This window comes from Caretta caretta, chromosome 2 (genome assembly GCF_965140235.1).
Source record: "Caretta caretta isolate rCarCar2 chromosome 2, rCarCar1.hap1, whole genome shotgun sequence".
In the NCBI taxonomy this organism is placed as follows: domain Eukaryota; kingdom Metazoa; phylum Chordata; order Testudines; family Cheloniidae; genus Caretta; species Caretta caretta.
The window spans coordinates 153063214-153088676 of record NC_134207.1 but is presented as its reverse complement, the minus strand read 5'-3'; the positions used below and the strand labels follow the sequence as shown (position 1 = coordinate 153088676).

Here is a 25463-nt window from a genome sequence, read left to right as displayed (position 1 = left end):
CAGTGTTAGAGGATACCTAACTAGCTAAGTTAATTAAAGATGCATTTGCTGATTTCAGATGTTCATAACTTCAAAACTACTGATCTAGATTTCTTCAAACCTCACTTGTTCTGAAGACCATAGTAGGATTTAAAAAAACACAAATCTGAGAACTGTATGTGCTGTAGCTCTCTGCATGCAAGAATGGGTATGAAATTCCAATTTATGCATTCTATATCATATAATTTCACAAGGAATATATAATGCTATAAAAGGGGCCATGATGTAAGCACAGGAGGGCAGAATTAATGTGGAGTTCTTAACTTTAACCCTATTTTAATGACTTTTGAGTGCTTGAAGGTTGCATTAACACCAGCTTTTGGCATGAATATAAAATATAATGTAACTATGAGCAAAAAGGAAGATGGGTTTACAAAGACCACCTGACGAATGATTGTGATTGCTTTTTTAGTGACAATTACAAACCAAGGGATGAAAGGAAGGCAGTAGATGGAATATAGCTGGATTTTAGTAAAGCAGTTGACACAATGTCTCACTATCGTACTCTGCAAATTCATTCAAATTGGCTTGGCTTGGGGGGGAGGGATAGCTCAGTAGTTTGAGCAGGGTTGTGAGTTCAATCCTTGAGGGGGGCCATTTAGGGATTTGGGACAAAAATTGGGGATTGGTCCTGCTTTGAGCAGGGGATTGGACTAGTTGTCCTCCTGAGGTCCCTTCCAACCCTGATATTCTATGATAAACAATACCACATGGATTGAAAGCTGTCTGAATAACTAAATCAAAGATAATGATGCAATGAGCAATATCAAGTTGTAGGGTGCCACAAAGAATCGGTTTTAAATCTGTTTTTTTTTAATAAACTTCTGTCATAAATATAAAGGGAAGGGTAAACCCCTTTAAAATCCCTCCTGGCCAGAGGAAAACTCCTCTCACCTGTAAAGGGTTAAGAAGCTAAAGGTAACCTCGCTGGCACCTGACCAAAATGACCAATGAGGAGACAAGATACTTTCAAAAGCTGGGAGGAGGGAGAGAAACAAAGGGTCCGTGGGTCTGTCTATATGCTGCTTTTGTCGGGGATAGACCAGGAATGGAGTCTTAGAACTTTTAGTAAGTAATCTAGCTAGGTATGTGTTAGATTATGATTTCTTTAAATGGCTGAGAAAAGAATTGTGCTGAATAGAATAACTATTTCTGTCTGTGTATTTTTTTTGTAACTTAAGGTTTTGCCAAGAGGGATTCTCTATGTTTTGAATCTAATTAACCTGTAAGGTATCTACCATCCTGATTTTACAGAGGGGATTTCTTTACTTCTATTTACTCCTATTTCTATTAAAAGTCTTCTTGTAAGAAAACTGAATGCTTTTTCATTGTTCTCAGATCCAAGGGTTTGGGTCTGTGGTCACCTATACAAATTGGTGAGATTTTTTATCCAACATTTCCCAGGAAAGGGGGGGTGCAAGTGTTGGGAGGATTGTTCATTGTTCTTAAGATCCAAGGGTCTGGGTCTGTAGTCACCTAGGCAAATTGGTGAGGCTTTTTACCAAACCTTGTCCAGGAAGTGGGGTGCAAGGTTTTGGGAAGTATTTTGGGGGGAAAGACACTTCCAAACAGCTCTTCCCCAGTAACCAGTATTTGTTTGGTGGTAGCGGCCAATCCAAGGACAAAGGGTGGAATATTTTGTACCTTGGGGAAGTTTTTGGTAAAGATAAGCTTAGGAGGTTTTCATGCAGGTCCCCACATCTATACCCTAGCGTTCAGAGTGGGGGAGGAACCTTGACAACTTCATTACTATCCTGGCAGAGGGGATAAAATAACAGATGCCACTGAAGGCTAGATTGTGTTTGTAATGTGTAGTGTGGATATGCCTTTCCTCAGGAGGAGCATTGAGAAGATTGTGATTTAGGCAGGCACAATCTCTCCAAGTGCAGCTCTGTGCCTAGCAAGGGTGCACACTTGGGACAAGCCATTAGTATGGAAGAGACTCCTTCGGTTGGTTAGCTGGCTCCACGCATGGCTGGTGGTAGAATGTTCATGAGTCAACATAGATAAACTCAAGACAATACAGTATATCTAGAAAAAAAATTAAAATCTAATAGGCCAAAAAGAGTACCCTGCCTTTTTCCAGTGTGCTGGGAAAACTGTCTCCTCTTCTTGTGATGTCTAAATGCGGCTGAGATATTCTGAAAGCAAGAGCTGCAGATGCAGACAGTCTGTCTCTGGGAGTGTTGGATGAGAGAAATGTGCTGTATAGAGCACCCATGCCTACTTTGAAAGGAGGTGGATGCACTTCTGCCAGTATCTGACAGACACTAGCAAGTGCACATGGGGGCCCCCATTCTTTCCAAGTTATTCTTCCAATATAACTATCTATGCCCTCATGGATGTGAAGTGCTGCCAGGCACACTAGTGGAACTGTGCTGGATGGGTGCTTTGTGGGTGGCAGGAAAGAGTTTTCTCAGCCCTCTTCCCACATCCAAGCAGGGCCACCAAAATTTTGCTTGCTGTAAGGGCCCCAGGCCAGTTCTCATGGATAAATTCAATCTTGCAGACCATTTCAGATATATAGTCCAGTTGGACACTTATACTCCCGGACAAAATTCTATGAGATAGCGTTGGGGAACTTCTAGCCTCACAGGGCTGCCCCCCAGACTAAATCCTTCCCGTAAGTGATTATATAGCTTGAAAAATCATACCGTAATTCTGGTAACAAGATCCCCCTAGCAGATCATAATGTCCAAGGGAAGGAGAAAATTGGAAAACAGTAATGCCTAGAGACACATGTTGGCACATTGCAGCCACAAGGCCCACGTGGGCTGCCCAATTTTGGCTAGTTCAGCCCCACAAAAGAGCCAGGAGTTTGGGTTTGCTCCGTTCTAAGCCATCTAATTTTGGGGGGTAGGGGGGTGGAATTTTCAAAAGCATTTAACTGACTTAAGGGAAGAAGCCTCATTGACTCACATAGGCTCTTTTGCAAATTCTACACTATTGTTTTCTATAGGACTTTTCCCATACACATTGTAGACAGATGACAGGTAATTCAAAGAAGTAAAACCCAGGTAACATAATAGACAGACACAATAGATATAGAAAAATTCTGAAGGTGTTTGAAGAATTATTATTAATACAGCAATAGTGTTCAGTGGCCCCCAGTCGGGATTGGGGCCCTATTTTGGTAGGTGCTGCACAAACGCATGTAGTCATGGTTGTGCCTTCAAAAGTTTATGACCTAATGTAACATAAGGTGTAATAAGTGTGTGTGACAGCAGTAGGAGGGTGAGGAGAAAGGAGACAGTGATAAGACCACATGATTACATAGGATATCTGTACAAATCATATATAATATATATATTTAAAATCATAATTTAAAAATTTCTGTAAAAACCTTAATTGCTCATACTCCTTTGACATTTGCCTCCAAGTTAAAATAAGTGATTCTGGGGTTGCTACTCTTTATTTTTATTTCGTATTTGTTTCTTTTCCCCCCTTCCATTTATAACCAACCCTCTACCTAGCACTATTCATTCTTTACAAAAAATCAATATCTATCTTTAAATCACCTTAACAATTCACACGAATTGGAGCTCCTCTGTCTTTTTGCAGAGTGCCCGCTCCATTGCGGGGAGGGCACACACCAGGATTCTCCCTGCTGCTGTCCAAGAGCTGGGAGAGGGGCCATGTGGTGTCAAGTGCAAGAGAACAAGGATGAGCTGAGACCTTATATACTATGTTTCAACATGCATGAATTTCAATAGTTGAAGACTTGATTTTCTTGTGGAACTAGACATTATACATTGCACAATTATACATCTTTAACAACTATAGCAGTTGTTACTATGATAATGCTCCAGCATATAATATCTATAATTTACAAACTGTGGGTGGAGTGAAAGTCACTCCATAATTAAGGCTGCAAATGAATTTGCATTGGCAGGTAATTTTGGCCTCCCTTTATAATATTTACCTCAAAATTGCCAGATTACTTCTGGGGGCTAGGTAAAATATTTTTTACAAAATATTTCTACAAAACTGGAGGTGATTTGGACAATGTGTTCCAGAATTATAACACTCTAAAAATAGGTGTTTAACAGTTCCAAAGGTCTACTTTCCTCGTAAAACAAATAATTAGAAGACCAGAGTGATAAAAGCTACTTTACTAACTATCTGAAATTTTGTGCCCAAAATAGAAATGTAGTTGATTAAACTTTGATTTCAGGAGCTATTAAATACGATTAAGAAAGGTATGGTTGCCAGGGAATGGCCAGCAGAATATTATACTCACAAACGGAGACTGGATGTTATGCACAAATGCTGAATTTTGCAGGACACTAATAGAGCGCTACATATACATGGGCTCACAGCCTTGCAAATAAGGCCTAATCCAAAATCCACTGAATTCAATGGGAATCTTTCCAAAGACTTCAATGGACTTTTGGACCAGGCCCATAGTTTGTGGAGCACAGGCCAGTCATTGCCATCACAAAACCCTCCCAACAGGCTTAGAGCAATTTGAGCCTTGATCGGCTTCCTGAGAGTTAAATGTTCTTATTTCGCAGCACCACAGGCCCATTACAACTATGCACCAATACAATCTTTGTTCTGCAAGTTATAATCCTCACTTGGGTTGGCACTCAAATGCATTATGAGCTAACACTAACGCATTGGTTTCCACAAGCCACACAGTGGTCAGCTGCATTCATTGAACCTGCACAACAAACCAATAGTGGTTCAACTATTTATGGTAATCCACAGTTAGGTCATCAGGGATTTGATGTATCTGCAACCTTAATGGACCTCAACATTTTTTGTATGTGGGTATCCTGCCAGTTTCAAAGCTTCTAGTGTATTCTTGATCCCGCCTAGAAACTCAGAAAAATTATGTACAGTTAATGCATTTTGATACACTTATAGCAGTTTGTAATTCATATTTTGTGGGCTTTTTATTTCCTTTGACATTTGCATGGCAAAGCATGAAATGATAAATCAGTGAACAACTTCCTCCTTACAGTCAGACCCCATGCCATTTGCCAATAAATCCCAATGTTTGCTGCTGTCATATCACACTGTTAAAACCATGCTCCAAATGTCACATTAGCAAAGTCAGGTTAAAATCACTTTGTATTATAACATTTTTTACACTGACCTTTTGAAGGGCCAGAATGACAGGAAAGGCTTAGTGTCGAGTGCTCTGTGCAGGGAGCCTCTATTTATTCTTATGAAGAAAAGAAGCACAGGCCTCATGTTCAGGAGCCTATTAGAATGATCAATATTTGAATGAGACATTGTCCCAACAGAGCTAGTTCACTTAGGGCCTGATCATGCAAGCAAAGGTTGCAGAAGCAGCCCCTGAAGCTAATGGAGTTACTCGCCTGAATAAGGACTCCTGAATTTGGTCTTTCATGTGGCTAACGCTTTCAGTTCTTTTAAAAATATGCCGATAAAATAGGCTGCATTGTATGTGCTCCGTAATCTCCTCCCTTTGGCCATCTCAGGTTTCCACTTTAACAAGCTACATGGCAGACTGCATGACTGTTTCACCAGGCTTACTGACCTTTTTAAATAGCAAGGACTTTTGTTAATAAATAGGCAGCTATTATACTCTGATTTACAATTGCTGTTTCATGCAAAACACTCAGGTGCCTTGGTGATAGGTGGCAAAATATAGTTCTAAGGGACAGATTACCCAGTCTTCCCTGTGTAAGAGGTGGTGTGCGGCTATGCTGTCTCAAGAGCACCCTAGGGAAGGGTACAATTCCCTTTCTGCTCCCAGGGATGGTAGTCAACTACTAATCCATAGTAGTAGCAGATTTCTACCTTCATGTCCCATGCTGGCTGGTGCACTGGGGGAGCAATTAAGGCCCCACCTATTTCCCCCTCTTTTCACTGGAGATGCAGGGAGGCTGTTCAAGTGTCTGGTGTTGTAGGAAGGATTTATAACCCAGCATAGTTGTGCATATCCAGCCCCAATCTGCCCCAATATAAAGACATTAACATTATAAATCACATATGCTCCTAAATCCAGGCTTATCCAGACAAAACTATGCAACGCCCTTTGAGTCAACTAAGACCTGGAGGACTCAGGTGTCATGGATTTGCAGAAAGTTTACCTATCCAGGAGAAGGCTAACTCACTGCACAAAGAGGTAATAGCTTGCCCACGCTCCAAAAAAAACTGAACCCCTGTCATAAATATAAAGGGAAGGGTAAACCCCCTTGAAATCCCTCCTGGCCAGGGGAAAGCTCCTCTCACCTGTAAAGGGTTAAGAAGCTAAAGGTAACCTCGCTGGCACCTGACCAAAATGACCAATGAGGAGACAAGATACTTTCAAAAGCTGGGAGGAGGGAGAGAAACAAAGGGTCTGTGGGTCTGTCTATATGCTGCTTTTGTCGGGGATAGACCAGGAATGGAGTCTTAGGACTTTTAGTAAGTAATCTAGCTAGGTATGTGTTAGATTATGATTTCTTTAAATGGCTGAGAAAAGAATTGTGCTGAATAGAATAACTATTTCTGTCTGTGTATCTTTTTTGTAACTTAAGGTTTTGCCTAGAGGGGTTCTCTATGTTTTTGAAGCTAATTACCCTGTAAGATATCTACCATCCTGATTTTACAGAGGGGATTTCTTTACTTCTATTTACTTCTATTTTTATTAAAAGTCTTCTTGTAAGAAACTGAATGCTTTTTCATTGTTCTCAGATCCAAGGGTTTGGGTCTGTGGTCACCTATGCAAATTGGTGAGGCTTTTTATCCAACATTTCCCAGGAAAGGGGGGGTGCAAGTGTTGGGAGGATTGTTCATTGTTCTTAAGATCCAAGGGTCTGGGTCTGTAGTCACCTAGGCAAATTGGTGAGGCTTTTTACCAAACCTTGTCCAGGAAGTGGGGTGCAAGGTTTTGGGAAGTATTTTGGGGGGAAGGACGCGTCCAAACAGCTCTTTCCCAGTAACCAGTATTAGTTTGGTGGTGGTAGCGGCCAGTCCAAGGACAACGGGTGGAATATTTTGTACCTTGGGGAAGTTTTGACCTAAGCTGGTAAAGATAAGCTTAGGAGGTTTTTCATGCAGGTCCCCACATCTGTACCCTAGAGTTCAGAGTGGGGGAGGAACCTTGACAACCCCAAAACAACAAACCTTTGTGCCAGGAGTTTTGTCTCTGTGTACTTCCTGTGACCTGTTATTCCTATGTCTGACCCTATCTCTGACAGCTGTAATACAATAAATGCAATATTTATTTGGTGCAGTCTTCTTTTTGGCAATAATTTTAACAGTAAATGTGCTATTAAGTCATCTTTGGTCAAATCAGTTCTCTGGAGATAGAGATACTAAACTTGTATCACTTAAAAAAAATTCCCTTGTATTAAGACTGACAATATTGTAAACAAACATCTTTCCTAATCAGCTCTAAAAACAGCCCACGTACTGTGTGAAGTCCAAACTCCTCTCCTGCAATTTGGCTTTATTAATCAATAGTCAACAAATCAGTTAAAGAGTTTAAGTTTTCTCCTCAGATTTCCTTCAGACACTTAGAGCCCTTCTGCCTGAGAGTCAGTCCTAACTCCTCCCACCAACCCCAGTCCAAGTGGGGTAAGGAATCCTCTGTTACTGAGTCAGCAAACCCGTTTAATTGTTCCCCCTTTAAGATTAACACTTGTGACCAGGGTGAGGTGTTTCAGGTAACACTGCCAGCCTGTTACATTACACTGCTTAAGATAATTGTAAGTCATACATTGACATCTAGGAGAATTATTTAAGGCTAAAAAAACAGCAGCTTAATTTGAGAAACAAAATTTTTTTTTTCTTGCTTCTAACATGGTTAGTTATTACATATGCTCATTTTCCACCAAACATGTTTACAGACTCAATCTTCTGTAACTTCTGTACAAGACTTTAGTGGTGATGTACTCAAACAGATTGTTTTTATGGGAACTAAAATGTCATCTTAGTGAATTAGGTGCCAATACGCTACTGACTGTGTGGTTAGCTCTGGTTTGAAGTGAAATTTGCATTTTACAATGACAGAACAAATGCAAACTGTGACATGGTGGCAAAAATAAGGAGTGGTAAAACTGGAGAGCAATTGAGTCTGCTCATGTACTTTATAAGTAATCCATCCCTACTATAACAGTATCTTTGCTGCTAAACTGGAAACAGTGCACTGAAGCAGTGCAACCGATGAAGAGGGTTTTAGCCCACGAAAGCTTATGCCCAAATAAATGTTAGTTTTTAAGGTGCCACAAGTACTCCTTGTTGTTTTTACTGATACACAGCTACCACGCTGAAACCTGTCACCATAAATGAAAAGTGTTTCCAGAATTCCAGGATTAGTACCCGCATGGATCCTTACAGTACAAAACAGCATTTTAGTGAACCGTCTTAGATTTCTTGAGCAGTGAACAATACATCTTTACCACATTTGTCTTCAGTTTTACCATCAGTCCTTTTGCCTGTAATAGGCCTCCCTCTTACAACACAGAGGTACTGAAACACCACCCTCATTGTGTGTTCCTGTATGCTTGTAGTGTCAGCTATTATCCCACAACTGACTAGGACGATAAAGGAAAGAAATGTTATCGATCACCTCCTTGTAAGACTCCATTCCGTTAGGTCTTCAGAGTGGTTCTCTAACAGTATGTCTATACTGCAGCTGGGAGCACAGGCAGGCACAGGCTGGCTGCCTGAGTACAAACCATCAATACCCCCCTAACTACATACTTGGATGGTAGCCCCAACCACCACCCATGCCACCACTGGCGTCACTATTTTTCTGCATGGTAGCCAAGCCGAATTAGTGCGTATCTATCTTCCCAGGCTGAGAAGCATGTTCCCATCCTAACCCCTCCTTAGCATCTCCACTCCCAACTATACAAAGAGATTTACATGCTAGCATTTTTTATTGAGCTGTCCTCTACGTTTACTGGGTCAAAGTGCTGTATCTCCAAAAAATAAATCCACAGCCCTCCAGTGAACTAGAAAGTTTCTCTCTGTAAAACTACTTCTCCCCTTCTTTTCTTAAACGAGTTTGTTATTTTTAGTTTATTTTAACTAAAAATTAAGCCTCGCATCATTACAATAGATTATCTTAATATTTAACTACATCAAACAAGTATATATCTTTCCATGACCATATAACTGGAGAAATAATATACTTGTCATGAGCATTTTTTTACCCACCCTCATAATTTTACTAGTGACAGTTTCTTCCATACCACATTACTAAATATAGGCCAAATGCTCCTGTCCTAAATTCTAAAGGCATGGAATTGCCATGGCACTGTTCATGGAAGGAGCAGGTTAGGGAGAGACAGAGTAGAGAGATTCTGTAGCCCTTGTGCTTTCCTTTACACTGCCTCTCTCCTAACAACAAAAAGAAACCAAACAAATAGGGACTGAGTTGTATCTAGCTGTTGTGTGAAAATATGGCAGCATTATGGCACCATGTAAGAGCATCCCTTAAAATAACTAATTCTGAAATAGGGAAAATTTTGAGTGAAAGTATAGAAAATGTGCATCCACTATTTCTCAAACAGGCAGTTTCCAAGTCACACAGACAAAGTTCTTTTCAGATGTTTCTTGTACATTTGATTAGTGGGGAAAATAAATTGTTAATTATTTGGAACTGAATACTTACCAATCTTGTTGGACAGTAGCTTTTGTGGAATTCCTATTAATCATTTTCCATGTTTCCTTTATTATTGCCTTTAACTTTACTTGATTTCTTTGCCTTTGTATTTAAAAAAATCCTTTAGTAAAGTATATAATTTCAGTGCAAAAGGGTGAAATTGGTTTCTATAAAGCTTAGCACCTTGGAATTTACGGTGAACAAAAGTGAGTCTTGAAAAGGTAGCTAGGAATGTTTTTTAGAGTCTGCCTTAGATACTGTAAATCAGCAATTTCTTTCATGCCTGTGCTTGCTACATTAGGGATTTTTGCACAACCCAAACAATCCTAAATTCACATAGGTTTTCTTCCTCTATAAAAATTCTCACATGCACATAAACAGGTCTCCCCTACTTTGCACACAGGTAGCTCCCCTCCTGCTCCCTACACACCCCTCTCATCCCATTCCTCCGAGTTACTGTATATTGCTTAGTACCACTGAGTAATTCCTCTCTGTCATCGGGGTTTATATCCTTAAAATGCCTCATGTTAAAATTTGGTCATAACTTTGTCAAATGATCCATTTTTAATCCTACTAATCTTTCTACATAAAGAAATTCTGATGGATTCCTAAGCATTTTTGGCGCTCATCTCTGCATTTCCTTCAATTTGTCAGGTTTTTTAACTGCTTAGTGCTCATATCTGAATACAATAGTCCATGTGTGCATAAAGAATTATCAATAAATACACCAATACATAATTCCAGTGGAGCAGATTACAACAGGAACAACAGACTGAGAGAAGAATATTGTTGCTAGCAGATACAGCGTATAGTAAACTTACGTTTAAATGATGTACATTTCTTAAAAGAAAATCTTGGTGGATTTGAAAACAAAGCCACCAAGTTGATAGCTTCCAGAAGGTAGTGAAGGGGGCATATATAATATATCCAATTTCTTTGTGCTATTAACTGTGATGTGGACAAAAGCAAATCAGTTAACTCCTAAACCATATGTAAACAGTTTACCTCAAGGAATTGTAGGTGTATCCCCATGTCAAGCAAATTTCAAAGGCTGTCTAGAGGTGACAAAAGCATTGGAATTAAAAGTGGTCACATATTAAAGAAATTTGCCAAAATTGGTATTATTGAAACATGATAGAATGAGTCACATAATTTGAATATTAAAATCAGAGGATACACCCTATTTAGGAAGGAAAGCCTGGTCTGCATAGAGTAACTGACATTTCAGAAAAGCAGGCCCTGTTCTAAATTAGTTTTCAACCTTTTTTTCGTTTGCGGACCTCTAAAAATTTTAGAATGGAGGTGCCTTTGGAAATTTTAGAAATAGTCTGCTGACCCCCAGAGATCTGTAGACCATAGCTTGAAAATCACTGTTCTAAATGATAAACAGAAAGATGGGGTGTTACTGAAGGTTTTGTACACCCACCAAACTAGACTGGAGATTAGAATGAACAGCTCCCTAAACATTTGTCTATAATATGGAGAAAGGAAAAATTGTTATCAAAAGGGATTTCAATCTGGGGGATATATGCTGGAGGTCACATGCTCCCACTAATAACACTTAGAATTTCTAAAAGGTATAGATTTCCTAACACAAAGTATTACACTTGGGCTAATTCTATATAGGACCTTATTCTTACAAATACAGATGAATTATTTGCTAAACTAAAAATTATTTGCCTAGGTGCCAGTGATCACAAACTAATTACATGTTTAACCAGAATGGAGTTCTGATAAATTGCACATGTCACACACAAACTACATTAAAATAACTTTATCAAGGCTGCAATGTCAAGTACTGAAAGCTGGGAAATGACAGAAATAAGGTGGCCTCTACAACTTTATTTCAGCCCTCTTGCGCATATGCACATAATCTTTTTTTCCCACAGGAATCCTACCTCATTCAGTGCACAGTATGGATGATCCTTAATTAATGAACAGCTATTCAATATTTTATTTTAACCTCATTGTTAAATGCCTTATTTACTTCACACTATTCAAACTGTTTTTAAGACCATTTTTAATTTCCTCATAGGCTTTTGTATGGTGTTCATAACTATGGTATCTGAGTGCTTCACAAATATTAATTAATATCTTCACATGACTACTACAAATATATAACTAGGCAAGATGTTGTCTTAATACCAGAATATGCCCATTAAAGGTGATGTCTTACAGTTTTCACTATATTCAAATGGCTATGGACCTGTTCTTAGTGACCGTAGAGCCTGTATCATATGATTCTGAAGTCTGAAATAGGATTGTTGAACGATAACAGCAGGTGCACCATAGATTCAACTATGCTGGTAAAGTTACAGTGGAGATCGACTTGGCTAAGTGGCAGCTCAGAGGATCAAAAATATTTTACGTTCCTGATTTTAGAAGCGCTAATAGCTTAGTGACTGTGGTAGCTATGCCTGTCACTGATCAAAGTGGAGCTTAAGGGCAAGAACAAAGCAATAGGAACCTGCCTGCACTGAGAAAATGAAGTATGTTTAGGAAATGTGTTAGCTAAACAAATGTTAATTAACATGTTTTTAAATACAACTTACCACCTATGTGTAGACATAGACAATGAAGAGTGAACATATTTTTAAACATCCCCGGTTTTGTCTTCCACAGGTGCTTGTGCTGTTTTAAAACATTAATTACCATGTGTTAACACATTTACTAAACACACCTCCTTTCCTCGGGGTAGGTAAGGCTTATGAAAAAACTGCACAGCAAGAGGACTGTAAAGAGACACAATTTGTTTGATATACACTCTATATGTTCATGAGAAGGAAAAAATTAATTATACATTAAATACTGGATACCTAGAAAAACATTTCTCACTTATTTAAGGTTAGCTGGCATCATTTATTGTGACCCTTGTACAAATATGAAGGTCAGGCATAATTAGAGCCCAATATGTGGCTAATTTAAAATAAAGCTCTCCTAAAAATGTTTTTTTGTATAGTCCCTAAACAGATATCCCAAGCTCTCCCATCTGCTGGTGACTTGTGAGAGCAGCCCAGGCCTCCCTCATGGAAACAACAGGGGACAGGGTACAGGAATCAGCCAGGCTATAACCAGCCAGAAAGTCAGGGGAGAAGCACCAGAAGTTCTTTGAGCAATTCTGCTATGGTAGAGGTGGGATAAAGTACCCCAAACCCTCAGAACCCAGGAGTGATGGGGGAAGCACAGAAATCCATAACTCTCATCCCCCTGTAGATACCAGCAGCTGGGATGGGTGGAGGGAACAGACACCTCCTCTTCCTCAGAGAAAACCAGTTGGTCTGGGGGATAATCACATCCCACCCAGAAGAGTCAAGGCAATGAGATCAGAGCATCTGATTTCATTGTCAGTGTACACTACCTGCATATGGTCTAATCCCCATATAGATTTCTGTATGTGGTACAAGAACAGCCCCATCACCTAGTACTCATAGGCTTTGTCTACATTGGAACTTTATCAGCAAAACTTTTGTTGTTCAGGGGTGTTAAAAAACACACACGAACAACAAAAGTTTTACTGATGAAAAGCGCTGGCATGAACAGTTGCTTTGTCAGCAGGAGCGCTCTCCTGCCAACAAAGCTGCTGCTGCTCATTGGGGATGGAAATTTTTTGTCACCAGGAGAGCTCTCTCCTGCCAACAAACAGCAGCTACTCTGCGCCTTTTAGCAGCATGGTTGTAGAGGCACAGCTGTATCGCTAAAAGGTGCATAGTATAGACAAAGCCATAGGGGAAAGGAATTAGGGCCTTGCACCTGAGGTGGAATCTTGTTTCCTCCGTTATAGAATCCTAATGTCGCAATTATCAGAATTGTTGAATGTAATGGGCCACTTGATCAACAGTCTGTCTCCTCAAAACACCTGTAGTAAATGTCTCCAGCTCTGAGGAATTCTCTTTCTACATCATGGAGATGACCAGTTGGATTTGTAGAAATTTTATGGGATGCACAGCAGCAATACCAGTCCAGGAGGAAACAGGTGTCCTGTCTTGACTCTACTTAATCTAGTTTCACAGTCCTGGGATTCAAATGTGCATGCAATTAACAGTGAGATAGATCCTCCCCTTTTTGGCTGGTTGAATCCAGAGAGATTGTTTGGGCCTTTTAGGGTATGTCTAGAGTGCAACAAAACACCCACCACTGGCCCAGGTCAGCCGAGTTTGGCTTGGGATCCTATAGCCCAGGTACATTGAAATTTTAGAGCCTCATGAACTTGAATTCGATCACACAGCATGGGAAGACAGATACACACTAATTCTGATGACAGACTCCAGCTGCAGGTGTTTTATTGCAGTGTAGCCATACTCTTAGTGATCAAAGTCATGAATCCCTTTCTGTGGGAGGCCAAGATGCTGGAAACTTATCAACAAGCCTTGTTCTGATCCTTGCTTAACCTTTACAGTAACCTTCAATATCAAACTCAAGGTATTTACATGACTATGGGACCAAGCTGAGGTAGATGGAGTCATTTAAGTGGCTCTACTCTTTGTTCTCACAGAGATCACATATGGCCAATGTCTCATTCTCCTCAAAGGCACTCAGCTGTGGAATCCCACAAGGCTCTGCTCTTGCCTGTAGGAGATGTGGCCTACAATTTCAACAATATTCTGATAACATTCAGTTTTACATCTCCTTTTCAACCTACCTTAGCACGGCAGTTTCCCTGCTTGTCTGGTGCCTGGCAGAAACAGGAAGCTGCATGAAAGTAAGATGGCTGAGGCTTCATCTAGATAAGATAGTAGTAACGCTGGTGGACAGAAGACTAGCAGATATCTTCTCCCACAGTCTGCTGTGTCAAAGTGATCTGCAACTTCTAAGTGTTATTGCAAGCTTGACTGCTCCTTGACGTCCACGTAGCAGTAGTTGCCAGGAATACCATTTTCATCTCTGGCTGGCCAGAAGTCTTCAACCATTCACCTCAGCTGCAGACCTGACCAAGGCAATCCCTCCTTAGTCACCCTGAGGCTGAACTATTGCAATATTGCATTAACTGGGACTAACTTCAAATGCCACTCGGAAATTCAAGCTAGAGCAACATGCTTTCCAATAGTATATATTTTGGTATATAATGGACAACATGAAGCACCTGTATAATATGCTCTCGTTGGCCTACCCTATTGGAAAGTAGGCCAATGAGCATATTACACAGGTGTGACAGGATCCCCCCCTGGGGGTGCAGCCAGGGACTGGAATGCAGCCTGGGACTGTGCCCCCTGAACTCTCCCCAGCCTGGGCTGTCTCTCACAATGCCTTGCTAGTGACCAGCAGCAACCCCTCCAGGAGCTGTGATAACTCAGCACAACTGCATGTAGAGCCACACACCCAGCTAGATTGCATGAATGCTCCCAGAGCCACTCATAAATCACAGGAGGCACCAGCCAAATCCCTCCATTTCCCAGCACCGTACCCCAGGAATATACTGTCTTGCACCGCTCAAGATGGGCAGTGCAAATTTATTAATTGGTTCACCACCTCAACAATGGGAAGTGGACAAATGGCAACCTTTGCCAACCTGAGCAGATTTGCCCCACACTTCATACAAACTCACGAGTAAAGATAAAAAATTAAACAAATTTATTGACTATAAAAGGTACATTTTAAGTGATAAGCAAAAAGTGGCTACCAAAGTGACTACCAAAAAAAATATAAGCATGCAATCTAAACTCTCAGCCCTATTAGACGGGGCAACATCTACATTAAGCAGTTTTTCTCACCCCACTGGATATTGCAGACCTTAATATACAGGTTTGGCCCAGGTTTAAGGAACAATCTCCTCTGTTGGGGTCTTGTTGTCTTATCAGTGTCTTAGTTGCTTGTTGTCTTCCCAGTATGTGTCCACTCTGTCTGTTTTATACCCTCGGTCCATATGCTTGGGGAGCACAAGTCCAGGCATGTCTGGGGGGCATTGCTGAGTCTCTCCAAGCAAGGTTGAGCAATTCCCCTGGTGTGGCCTCATGCAGGTGAGTCATTGCATTGTAGCTCCCTTGCTGGACAATGGCTATTGATTGGTTGTTTGACACCCCGCCCGGGTGTTGGTTACCTTCCTTGCTGTTGCCTCTGGGGAGCTAATATCTGGCTGAGTCCACAACTTACAGCATATTTTAGTGACCACCATACAACACAATTCTCATAACTTCATATGCATTAGTGATACACGTATATGGATAGAGAAATGACTTTCAGCAGACCATAACCTTTCCCCTGATGATACCTTACAAGGCATGCTTTATATGTAAGATCACAATTATATGAAAATGAGGAATATGGGGGTTACAGTACACAACCCCAAGGTATAGAATGTCACAACAGGTACTTCATATTGTCCATTATATACCAAATTTCTGGATGAGAATTCAAGATGTTTTCCACGATCTGCAAAAGCACTACATTTGAGTCCCAGCTATGGCTGACTACACCTCCTTCTTTTTTCACTGCAGCAGCTAAGGTTGGAGGGAATTGGCAGAAGACCAAACAAGCTGTAGCTGAAGATGGAGATGACTCCAGGATGAGTTTGGGAAAAATAATACTACTTTGATTAAATTCAAAATTAAACCAGTTTAACTATTGTTCATTGTTACAAGTCAGAGATGGGCTGTGGTTAGTCCCTGAAACCACCTTGCTCATACTTAGCCCCTCTCTTTCCTCAGGGTGACGTGATTAGCTTTGCACCCAGTGGTCAAACAGTTTTGTAGGCTGATTTATTGAAAAAACATTAAATTGACCCTAAGGAGATCTGGAGACTCTCTCCTAATTACCAAATGTTAAGGCAGTTTGTAAAATAAGCGTTCCTTTCTCCAGAAAAATGTCTCCTCTCCCCAGTTGGCTTCACTTCTTAGGCCTGGAAAGGCAGTTCTCTCTGACATTGGAAAACTCTTTACCTTAGATGGACAGTCCTCCTTCTCATTGTCTACCTCCTTCCCTTCATATTCTGCTATCTTCCTCCTTACTATAGGTGGAGGGCATATTCTGGCAAATATTAATGGGGAACAAAGAATTTCAGTCTCTGACTCTAGTGCAGACCAATAATCACTTCCTCCCTTGGTCCAGTGTGGGGTTTATATACTCCATCACAGAACTATCTGGATAAATAGCCCTTAGGTTTAAACACAAGGGAGTTGAGAGAAGAGCAATGTTGGTCAAGGACCCTCACCTCTGGAATTTGATCTCAGAGGAAATCCATTTGAGCCCCAAAGATGAGGGTAAGATGTATCTCTTTGCTGAGGCTTTGCAATAACAGCACACTTGCTTCTGCTGCTATTTTATATCTTCTGGATGTTATTCATGATCTTATGTCTCCTCAGAATGAAGAGCTGGTTGCTGGAAAAGGGTTGTGTGATACGTGCTCCCCATTCTTGTGGTGATGTGTATTTTTTAATCTGATATAGAATATACCTAGATACCACTGTGACAAGTGCCGTATAAATATTTTATAAGTTATAATAGTAATTTTAACTTGTATGCTTTCATAGATTTTAACGCCAGAAGGAACCATTAGGATCATCTAGCCTGATAACACAGGCCATAGAATTTCACACAGTAATTCTTGCATCAAGTCCACAACTTCTTGTTCAGCCATTTACAAAAGTAGTACAGCCTCTCTATTCTTTCTTATTTCTCTTTATATACATCAGGGATCACATTTATCCCTCTTAGCCACTGCATTGCACTAGGAACTTATGTTCAGTTTATCTACCAGGCCCCCTAAGACCCTTTAAGAGTTACTGCATCTTGGAAGCATAGCCTACATTCTTGGTTCCTAGATGTATTACCTTGTATTTGCTATTCTAAAACATACGTTGTCTGAATGTGTTCCTGTGATGCAGTGACTCCCATCACCTGCTAAAAGCAGAAAAAAATTCCAGTCATGCTCTGCCCCTTATGGTGATAACTAATTACCTCCTAGAGGAGTAGGGGTGGAGCTAGCTAAGGACTCATTAGGCACTTGGACCTTATGGGGAGATGAGTAAACTCTCCCAAGACGAGAAGATTGGAGTAGGAGAGTTCCATCTCTCTAGGAAGAGTCTAGAGAAGACAGGACTCTCCTACAGAGAGAAATATAGGGAGATGGTGGAAACCCAAAGATAGGGTAGGAGGACACACAAGGAGCATCACAGGGCTTCCCCACAGGAGCCTGAACTAGAGCTGACAAGAAGCAGAGAGATCCCTAAGGAAGCTGTCAAGAGTTCCTAGGGCAAGGAGGCAGTGAGGGAAAACCTGCAAAGACCAGAAGCAACAGAGGAAGAACTCTGCAGCAGCAGGTTAGGCTCCTGGGGGGAGACTTTGAGGTAGGGTTATTGAAAGCATTTCAGTGGAGTCCAAGAGAGGCGGAAGATGAATTAGTCCACTAGAAAAAAGAGAAGCCAGAGGCTGAGAAACAGATGGAAGCTGTACTAAGCAAAGGTTGTGGAAAAGCCGTATAAGGGGGCACAGAAGTAGGGAGCAGCCTTGGGGAAACAGCAGCATGTCTGAAGCTTCACATCTAGCTACTTAATACAGGGGTGTGAGTTGTTTTGTGAATTTTCAGTTGGACTTTCGGGATACCCCTGAAGGGATTTAAGCATGTATGTGACTTGGTAGATGACCCACAATAGGCATGGGAGCTGAGAATAATGGCAATATCATGCACTGATGCAAGAGAGTGCTATAACAGTAAGTGTGCCCCCAACAGTCCCATATATCAAGTGACCCAGATCACTGGGTATAAGTGACCTGCCCTTACCGCTCCACAAGTCTTTGTGTCTTCTACAAACTACACCTGCAAACACTGTGTATTTTCTCCCAGGTCACTAATAAAAAGCAGAGGCCAAGAAACAATCCATGTGGCATCACATAAAAGTGTACCAATTAACTGATGATTCCACTCTAACTATGTTTTGTGATCTATAAGTTAGCTAACTACTAATCCATTAATATGTGCTATATTGAGTTTGTATGGTGCTAATTTTAATATGAATGTTCTGTGGTACCGAGTCCAATGCCCTACAGAAGTTCAAGTATATAACATCAAAATTGAATTTATCAACCAAATTTGTAATCCCACTTTAAAAAAATATTCAGTTAGATCAATTTTCCATACAGTCATGGTGATTGGCATTAATTACATTCACAAAATTTAATTCTCTAATGATTGAGTCTCAGTGGATCAATTTTATTTTGCCCAGGATCTGTGTCAAGTTAACAGGTGTATAATTACCCAGGATAACCCATTTACCATTTTTAAACACTGACACTAAAATTAACCTCCTTTCGGACCTCTGGAACTTCCCTAGTATTCCAAGATCTGTTTAAAAATTAGTATCAATGTTTCAGAGAGCTTCTTTACCAACTTTTTTTAGTAGAAGATATCTAATCCTGTAGATTTGTATTGATATTACACTGTAATTAGCGTATAATAAAGAGAAACAAATACGTTTGCTGCTGATTTTGGGGTCATTTATAGCAAGCTAGCCAGCCTCTTCTCAGTTAAAATAACACATTTTTTCTTTATTTAAATTCTCTACACTGCCTCCTGCACTCCATTTGCAAAGTTACTAAGGAAAAGATACAAGCAATTGAGAATTGAATATAAATGTGCTAAATAAATAGCATTTGCATTTAATTTAATCTAGCCTTTTTTTCCTAAAGCAGTAAACAAACTGCATATCTGCATGGGCTTATGTTACAGTGAAATGAGGTGTGCTACAAAATTGGTTAATGACCACCCAAGGACGTAGATTTGAATGATCTCTGAGACAGAAATCTAGTGCTTGCCAAGAATTGTAAAATGGTCACCTTTGACTCCTGGGTCCTGACTGGCTACAGAGAATTTGAATACAGAGCATCTGAGTATACTACAGAACTGTTGCATATTAAATATATTGATGGTGAAAAAGGAAGGAAATTGCTTAAGTTTACCTTTAAAAATCCACAAAAAGAACAGGAGTACTTATGGCACCTTAGAGACTAACACATTTATTAGAGCATAAGCTTTCATGGGCTACAGCCCACTTCATTGTATGCATAGAATGGAACATATATGAGATGTTCCATTCTATGCATCCGATAAAGTGGGCTGTAGCCCATGAAAGCTTATGCTCTAATAAACGTTAGTCTCTAAGGTACCACAAGTACTCCTGTTATTTTTGCAGATACCGACTAACACGGCTGCTACTCTGAAACCTTTAAAAATCCAGGAATTCTTAAGATAAAACAGTTTTATTAAAATAAATAAATATATCTCCAGAACTTCTTCAGAACTGGTTTAGACAAGCTGGTGAAATACCCGTTTCCTTCTCCTTGGACTTCATACTCTTAAGGTTTCCATACGGAGAGGATCCTTCACATATCCTTCTTTTCTGCATGCAGTTGGGGCTCAGCTGCCTCCAAGCATAATTCATACAGAACCCTCCAAGCTTCTGATGATTAACCAACTCTAATCAAAATCCATTGGTGCTTCTTTCATATTTATTTTTCTCTTGACTGTCAACCCAGAAATCAAGAGGCAAAAAAATCGGCATTTCTTTATCATTAATGTTGAGGAAAAAACTTTGTCATGTCACTGGGGGGTGATCCTTGTTGGCAGGTTTTAACATGGTGGAAATGTTTTAACATGGTGGAAACAGTGTCAGTCCAAAGTGTGATGGCATGACCAGTCTGAAAAAATGGTTGCCCTGATGCAAAGGTGCTAATGGTTATTATGGGTAACAGACCCATTCAAAGGTAGAAATGAGAGTTAATGCCTATATTGCATAGACCTACTGCTTGAAGGACAAGCTGTCATAAATATAAAGGAAAGGGTAACCACCTTTAAATCCCTCCTGGCCAGAGGCAAAACCCTTTCACCTGTAAAGGGTTAAGAAGCTAGGATAACCTCACTAGCACCTGACCAAAATGACCAATGAGGAGACAAAGCTGGAAGAGGGGGGACAAAGAGTCTGTCTGTCTGTGTGATGGTTTTGCTGGGAACAGATCAGAACTCCTGTAAAAAGTTAGCAAGTAATCTAGCTAGAAATGCGTTGGATTTCCTTTTGTTATATGGCTGGTAAAATAGGCTGTGCTGAATGGAATGTATATTTTTGTAACTTAAGGTTTTGCCTAGAGGGATTCTCTGTTTTGAATCTGATTACCCTGTAAGGTATTTACCATCTTGATTTTACAGAGGGGATTCTTTTACTTTTTCTTTAATTAAAATTCTTCTTTTAAGAACTTGATTGCTTTTTCATTGTTCTTAAGATCCAAGGGTTTGGGTCTGTGTTCACCTGTACAAATTGGTGAGGATTTTTATCAAGCCTTCCCCAGGAAAGGGTGTGTAGGGCTTGGGGGGATATCTTGGGGGGAAGACGTTTCCAAGTAGGCTCTTTTCCTGTTCTTTGTTTAACACGCTTTGGTAGTGGTGGCAGCATAGGGTTCAAGGAGAAGGCAAAGTTTGTACCTTGAGGAAGTTTTTAACCTAAGCTGGTAAGAATAAGCTTAGGGGGTCTTTCATGCAGGTCCCAACATCTGTACCCTAGAGTTCAGAGTGGGGAAGGACCTTTGACAAGCCTTTGCCACTTTGACCAGCAGAATTACATTTGGAATAGTCTGCTAAATGTGAGACTGTCACTCTTTCCTAAGCATTACTTGAAAGGGATTTGCCAGATATCATCTCACCACGAACCTCAGAAAACCATCTTATGCAGTCATGGCCAACCTGAGCCTCAATCTCACTATAAACTAGGTGTATCAGAATATTCATTGCACTATATACCATAGATCAAAAGTATGACCTGTTATTTATACATAGACAGTGTTGCAGCTAGCTCTAATATGATGATATAGTTCCATATCATAGCTAGTCCCCTTACACAGCTTTGCACTCATGGGGTGGGGAGGAGGGAGTGAGGGTGGGGCTAGTTTTTCAGCCCCTATGCTACTGAGATGCTTCTCCCCATGAGGCCTTCAGCTTGAAAGGAGACAGCAGAATTGGCCAGTCACATTGGGGAATATGCTGCACTCCATGAAGGGTATCGTGTCAGAAAATGAGATGTGGAGGATCAGATCTGGTGGTTGGAGCAGTCGCAGTTGGGTCTAGTGGTCAGTGTGGTAGCAGCCCGGCCAAGAGCTAGAACCAAAGATCAGCAGTGGAATCAACGGCAGGTTCTCAAAAAAGCAAGAGTAGGGCTGGAAGCTAGAGCAGGAGCAGGGCTGGAAACAAGACTAGAGTGGGAGCAAGGCAGGGGTGGAAACAAGGCTAAGGAGTGGGTCACCCCTATGAGGCAAGGGAGGGGTCCAAGCCATGAAGTGACATTAGACAGACTCAGTTGCTGTTTCACCTGTGAGACGTATATACCTGTTTGGAGAGTCATCAGACCAGCTCCTGGCTTGGGGATTGGCTGGAGCCCAGCACAGCAATGACTCATTGCCTCACATATAGCAGCATGTATGCCTGTACGCTGAGGGCTAGATTCACAAAGGAACTTGGGTATGATGATGAGCAGCGTTGTTGTGCATAACTTTTAGGTGCCTAGAAAATCACTTGAATTCAGTGCCTAGGCTCCCTGAACAATGAATGTGGAGAACAGCAATCACAAAAGCCAGGCTGCTAAACAATGCTTTGGCTAAAATAGACAATGGGAGATGCCAAGCTGACAGGTGTGTACTAACTAAGTCCCACTCCTCTCAGAGACAGGCACCTAACTCTGCTTGGATTCTCAGCTTCAAATCCCTTCTTGCAGTTAAGTGTAACACCGACAGACCTTGGTCGGTGGCAGGCGGGATCAAACCGGGGACCTCTGGAGGTTAAAGCATGAGCCTCTACCACATGAGCTAAAAGCCACCTCACTGTTAGCTAAGGCTGTACAGCAGATTCATTTTATCTTTTTTTCTCTAAGTGGTCTCGGTGCCACTAGATGGGACAGAACACCACACCCAGAAGGTGTGTGGGTTACATAAGCACCTGTGCTGTTTTAGCAAGAAGCAGCTGGGGGGTGGATAAGGAGCCGGAGAATGACTAGGCTCCTCATAACTTTTAGCTCATCATTCAGGGATGTGGGAGACACCCTGGTCAAATCCCTCTGCCACCTGAGGAAAATAAGGAATTTGAGCTGAGAATTTAACACCTCTCAGGTGAGTGTCCTAGCCACAGAGTTAGGGATAATTTTGATATGTAGCTCCCTCAGTCTCTCCTGGTGAAGCTGTTTCACTGTGGATAAATAACGAAGGAATCACTGGGCCAGAGAGAAACGGAGCAAGGATGAGAATTACACTGTAGCCTGGTGATTGTGCCATAGGATGTGGGAGAGCCAGGATCCCTGCTCCAATGACTGTTTTATTTATTATCCACAATGAAACAGCTTCAACAGGAGAGAGCAAGGAAGCAACATACAAGGCTATCTCATAGCCCAGTGCTTAGGGCACTCACTTAAGAAGTTGCAGGTCCCACTTCAAACCCCCTTTTCCCCCTCAGGTGCGGGCGGGGGGCTCCTATATCCCAGGTGAGTATCCTAACCCTTGGGCTAGAAATTAGAAGGACCTCCTCAGGCTGTTTTTTTGTGAATTCAACTATAGGGGCCTGCTCTGGTAAATGAGGTGTAAACACACTTACTGGATTGGGTTCTGCAGGTAAGTTTGGCAGAGGAATGCCTATGTTCCCCTGGTTTGTGCACTGCTCTTGGGCTTTGGTGTCCAGAGCCCTGGCATGGGGCTGCAGTTTGCATGCTCAGAGGCAGGAATGTAGGTGTCTAGGGAACTTTTGGAATCCCTTGGAACAATTTACCTAGGGTCGTGGTGGATTCTCTATCACTGACAAATTTTAAATCAAATTTGGATTTTTTTAAAAAGACATGCTTTAGCAATTATTTTGGGGAAGTTCTATGTCCCATGTTATACAGTAACTCAAACTAGATGATCATAATGGTCCCTTCTGGCCTTGGAATCTATAACAAAAAGCTTTTATGCAAAAATTCAGGGGCTGAAGCTGAGCTATTGTAGGTGCCTACAGGGGCAGCTAAGTGGGGTTTTTGTGAATCCTAGTGGGACCTGATTCTAGGATTTAAGTGCCTAAAGTGGCAGCTAGGTGCCCAAGTTCTTTTGTGAATCTGTCCCAGAGAATCTCCAACAAGTGTTCTGCCTCCCTAGGGGAGATTGTCTCCTGAAGTGGCCTCCCAGTGCAGGGCTGTAGCTAAATCTCACTGGTTAGCCTGTAGAGAATGCCAGCACTGAGTTAAGAGCTGAGATACAAGGTGAGTGAGATAATATCTTTTACTTGGCCAACTTCTGTTGGTGAGAGAGACAAATGATGAAAGTTGGTCCAATACAAATTATTACCTCATTCAGCTTGTCTCTCTAATATCCTAGAACCAACACAGCTACAACAAACTGCACTAAAAAAACTGGTGAGAACAACTGTTCCATCTTTCTAAGTTCTAAACCTGTCTTATTTTTCAGACAGGACTGCATTTAACACTCAGTATTTCTGCTCTTTAGCATAGCTTTTCAATAGCTCTTTGCTTGTTTTAAATCTCTGGTTGATGAATATTAGATGCTTAGTGCAAGCAGAGTATAACAATACAATTTTTCTCAAAGAGAGAAGTCCATTATTTCTGGGCACCTTGTTACTTCATATTTCTTGTAGTTTGTTTTCAAATGGTTGTATGTCTTCAGGCTACTCTGAGGCAAATACAACTCTGAGTCACACAAGTTTGCAGTATCAGACATGATCATAGTGTAAATTAAAGGCAATAAACATCCGTAGCCTACCTTGAAACTGTGTAAATTTGATGGTTCCCATTCTCTCTCCATTTCTGAACACAACTTGACCCTAAATAAAGTAAATAAAATACCTTAAGTTTTTATAAATTTATAATTGATTTGAACTCAAACTACAATTCATTCCAGTTCACAGATAAAACATCTAATATGGACTTTTATTACTCAAAGATCAAACAGCTGGTATTCAAATAAATCAATAACTAGCCCTTATATAGAACTTTTCATCCATAGATCTCAAAGTGCTTTACAAAGGAGGTCAGTATCATTACCCCCATTTTACAGCTTGGGAAACTGAGACACAGGGAAGTTAAGATCATCTAGCAAAGTAGTGACAGAGCTGGGAATTTTAAACTCAGGTCTCTTCATTCCCAGACTAGTGCTCTTAAGGATAATTTTAGGGGCTTGAGGACCATGTGTTCAGAGTATTAAGGGTGCAATTCTGCTACCCTTACTCATCTTGGGCAATGACTTAATACATGATCAGTTCTGCTGAGATCAGTGGAACTACTTCTATAGTAAGATATTACTTTAATGTGAGTCACTGTTGTAGAATTGGACCCTAACTGACAAAGGATCTGCACTAGGTAACTCTGGCTGCCAGAGATACCACCATAGAAGTTTACTTACTGTATTGATTTGGACTACAGACTACCTAGCTCTCATGACAGTGCATAGTGGATGTGGGGGAAGGGAGTAAGGACCTTCCCCTGCTCCGCCCACCTTGCCTTGCACAGCATGTATAGAGAAGTAATCTAACCCTTGTGATTGCCATTAAACACTGTGGGAGCCTAATTATCTTCTCATATCAGTGCAAATCAGCATTTACTCCTTTTGAAGTCTGGGGACTCCCACCAATGTAATACAAGTGTAAAAGAGAGGAGAATCAGTCTGTGTGTCTTTGAATGTAAGAGAGACACACATAAGCTGTTGGTCCATCAAATCCAGTAATCTGATTCTGGAAGTGGCCTATGACAGATGCTTCAAAGAAAAATGAATATCCCCACAGTACACCAGGACATTTGTGGAACTCTGTTTGTGAGGAATTCATTCCCAACATCCTGTAGTTGACTTGGTCATAAGAAAACGCATGGAAAATTGAGGTTTTATATCCATTGTATCATTGTTTTTTATC

At 40.9% G+C, this 25463-nt stretch overlaps 1 protein-coding gene across 3 annotated transcripts in view; it reads right to left on the bottom strand.

The window, feature by feature from the left end:
- GABBR2 (gamma-aminobutyric acid type B receptor subunit 2) overlaps positions 1–25463 on the bottom strand; it is an 854643-nt gene that overhangs the window by 330030 nt on the left and 499150 nt on the right. For all 3 annotated transcript variants that reach the window (XM_048839469.2, XM_048839471.2, XM_048839470.2), the window contains exon 8: positions 24320–24380. In XM_048839469.2, the coding sequence (XP_048695426.1) occupies positions 24320–24380 (61 nt within the window). The remainder of the gene's footprint in view (positions 1–24319; positions 24381–25463) is intronic.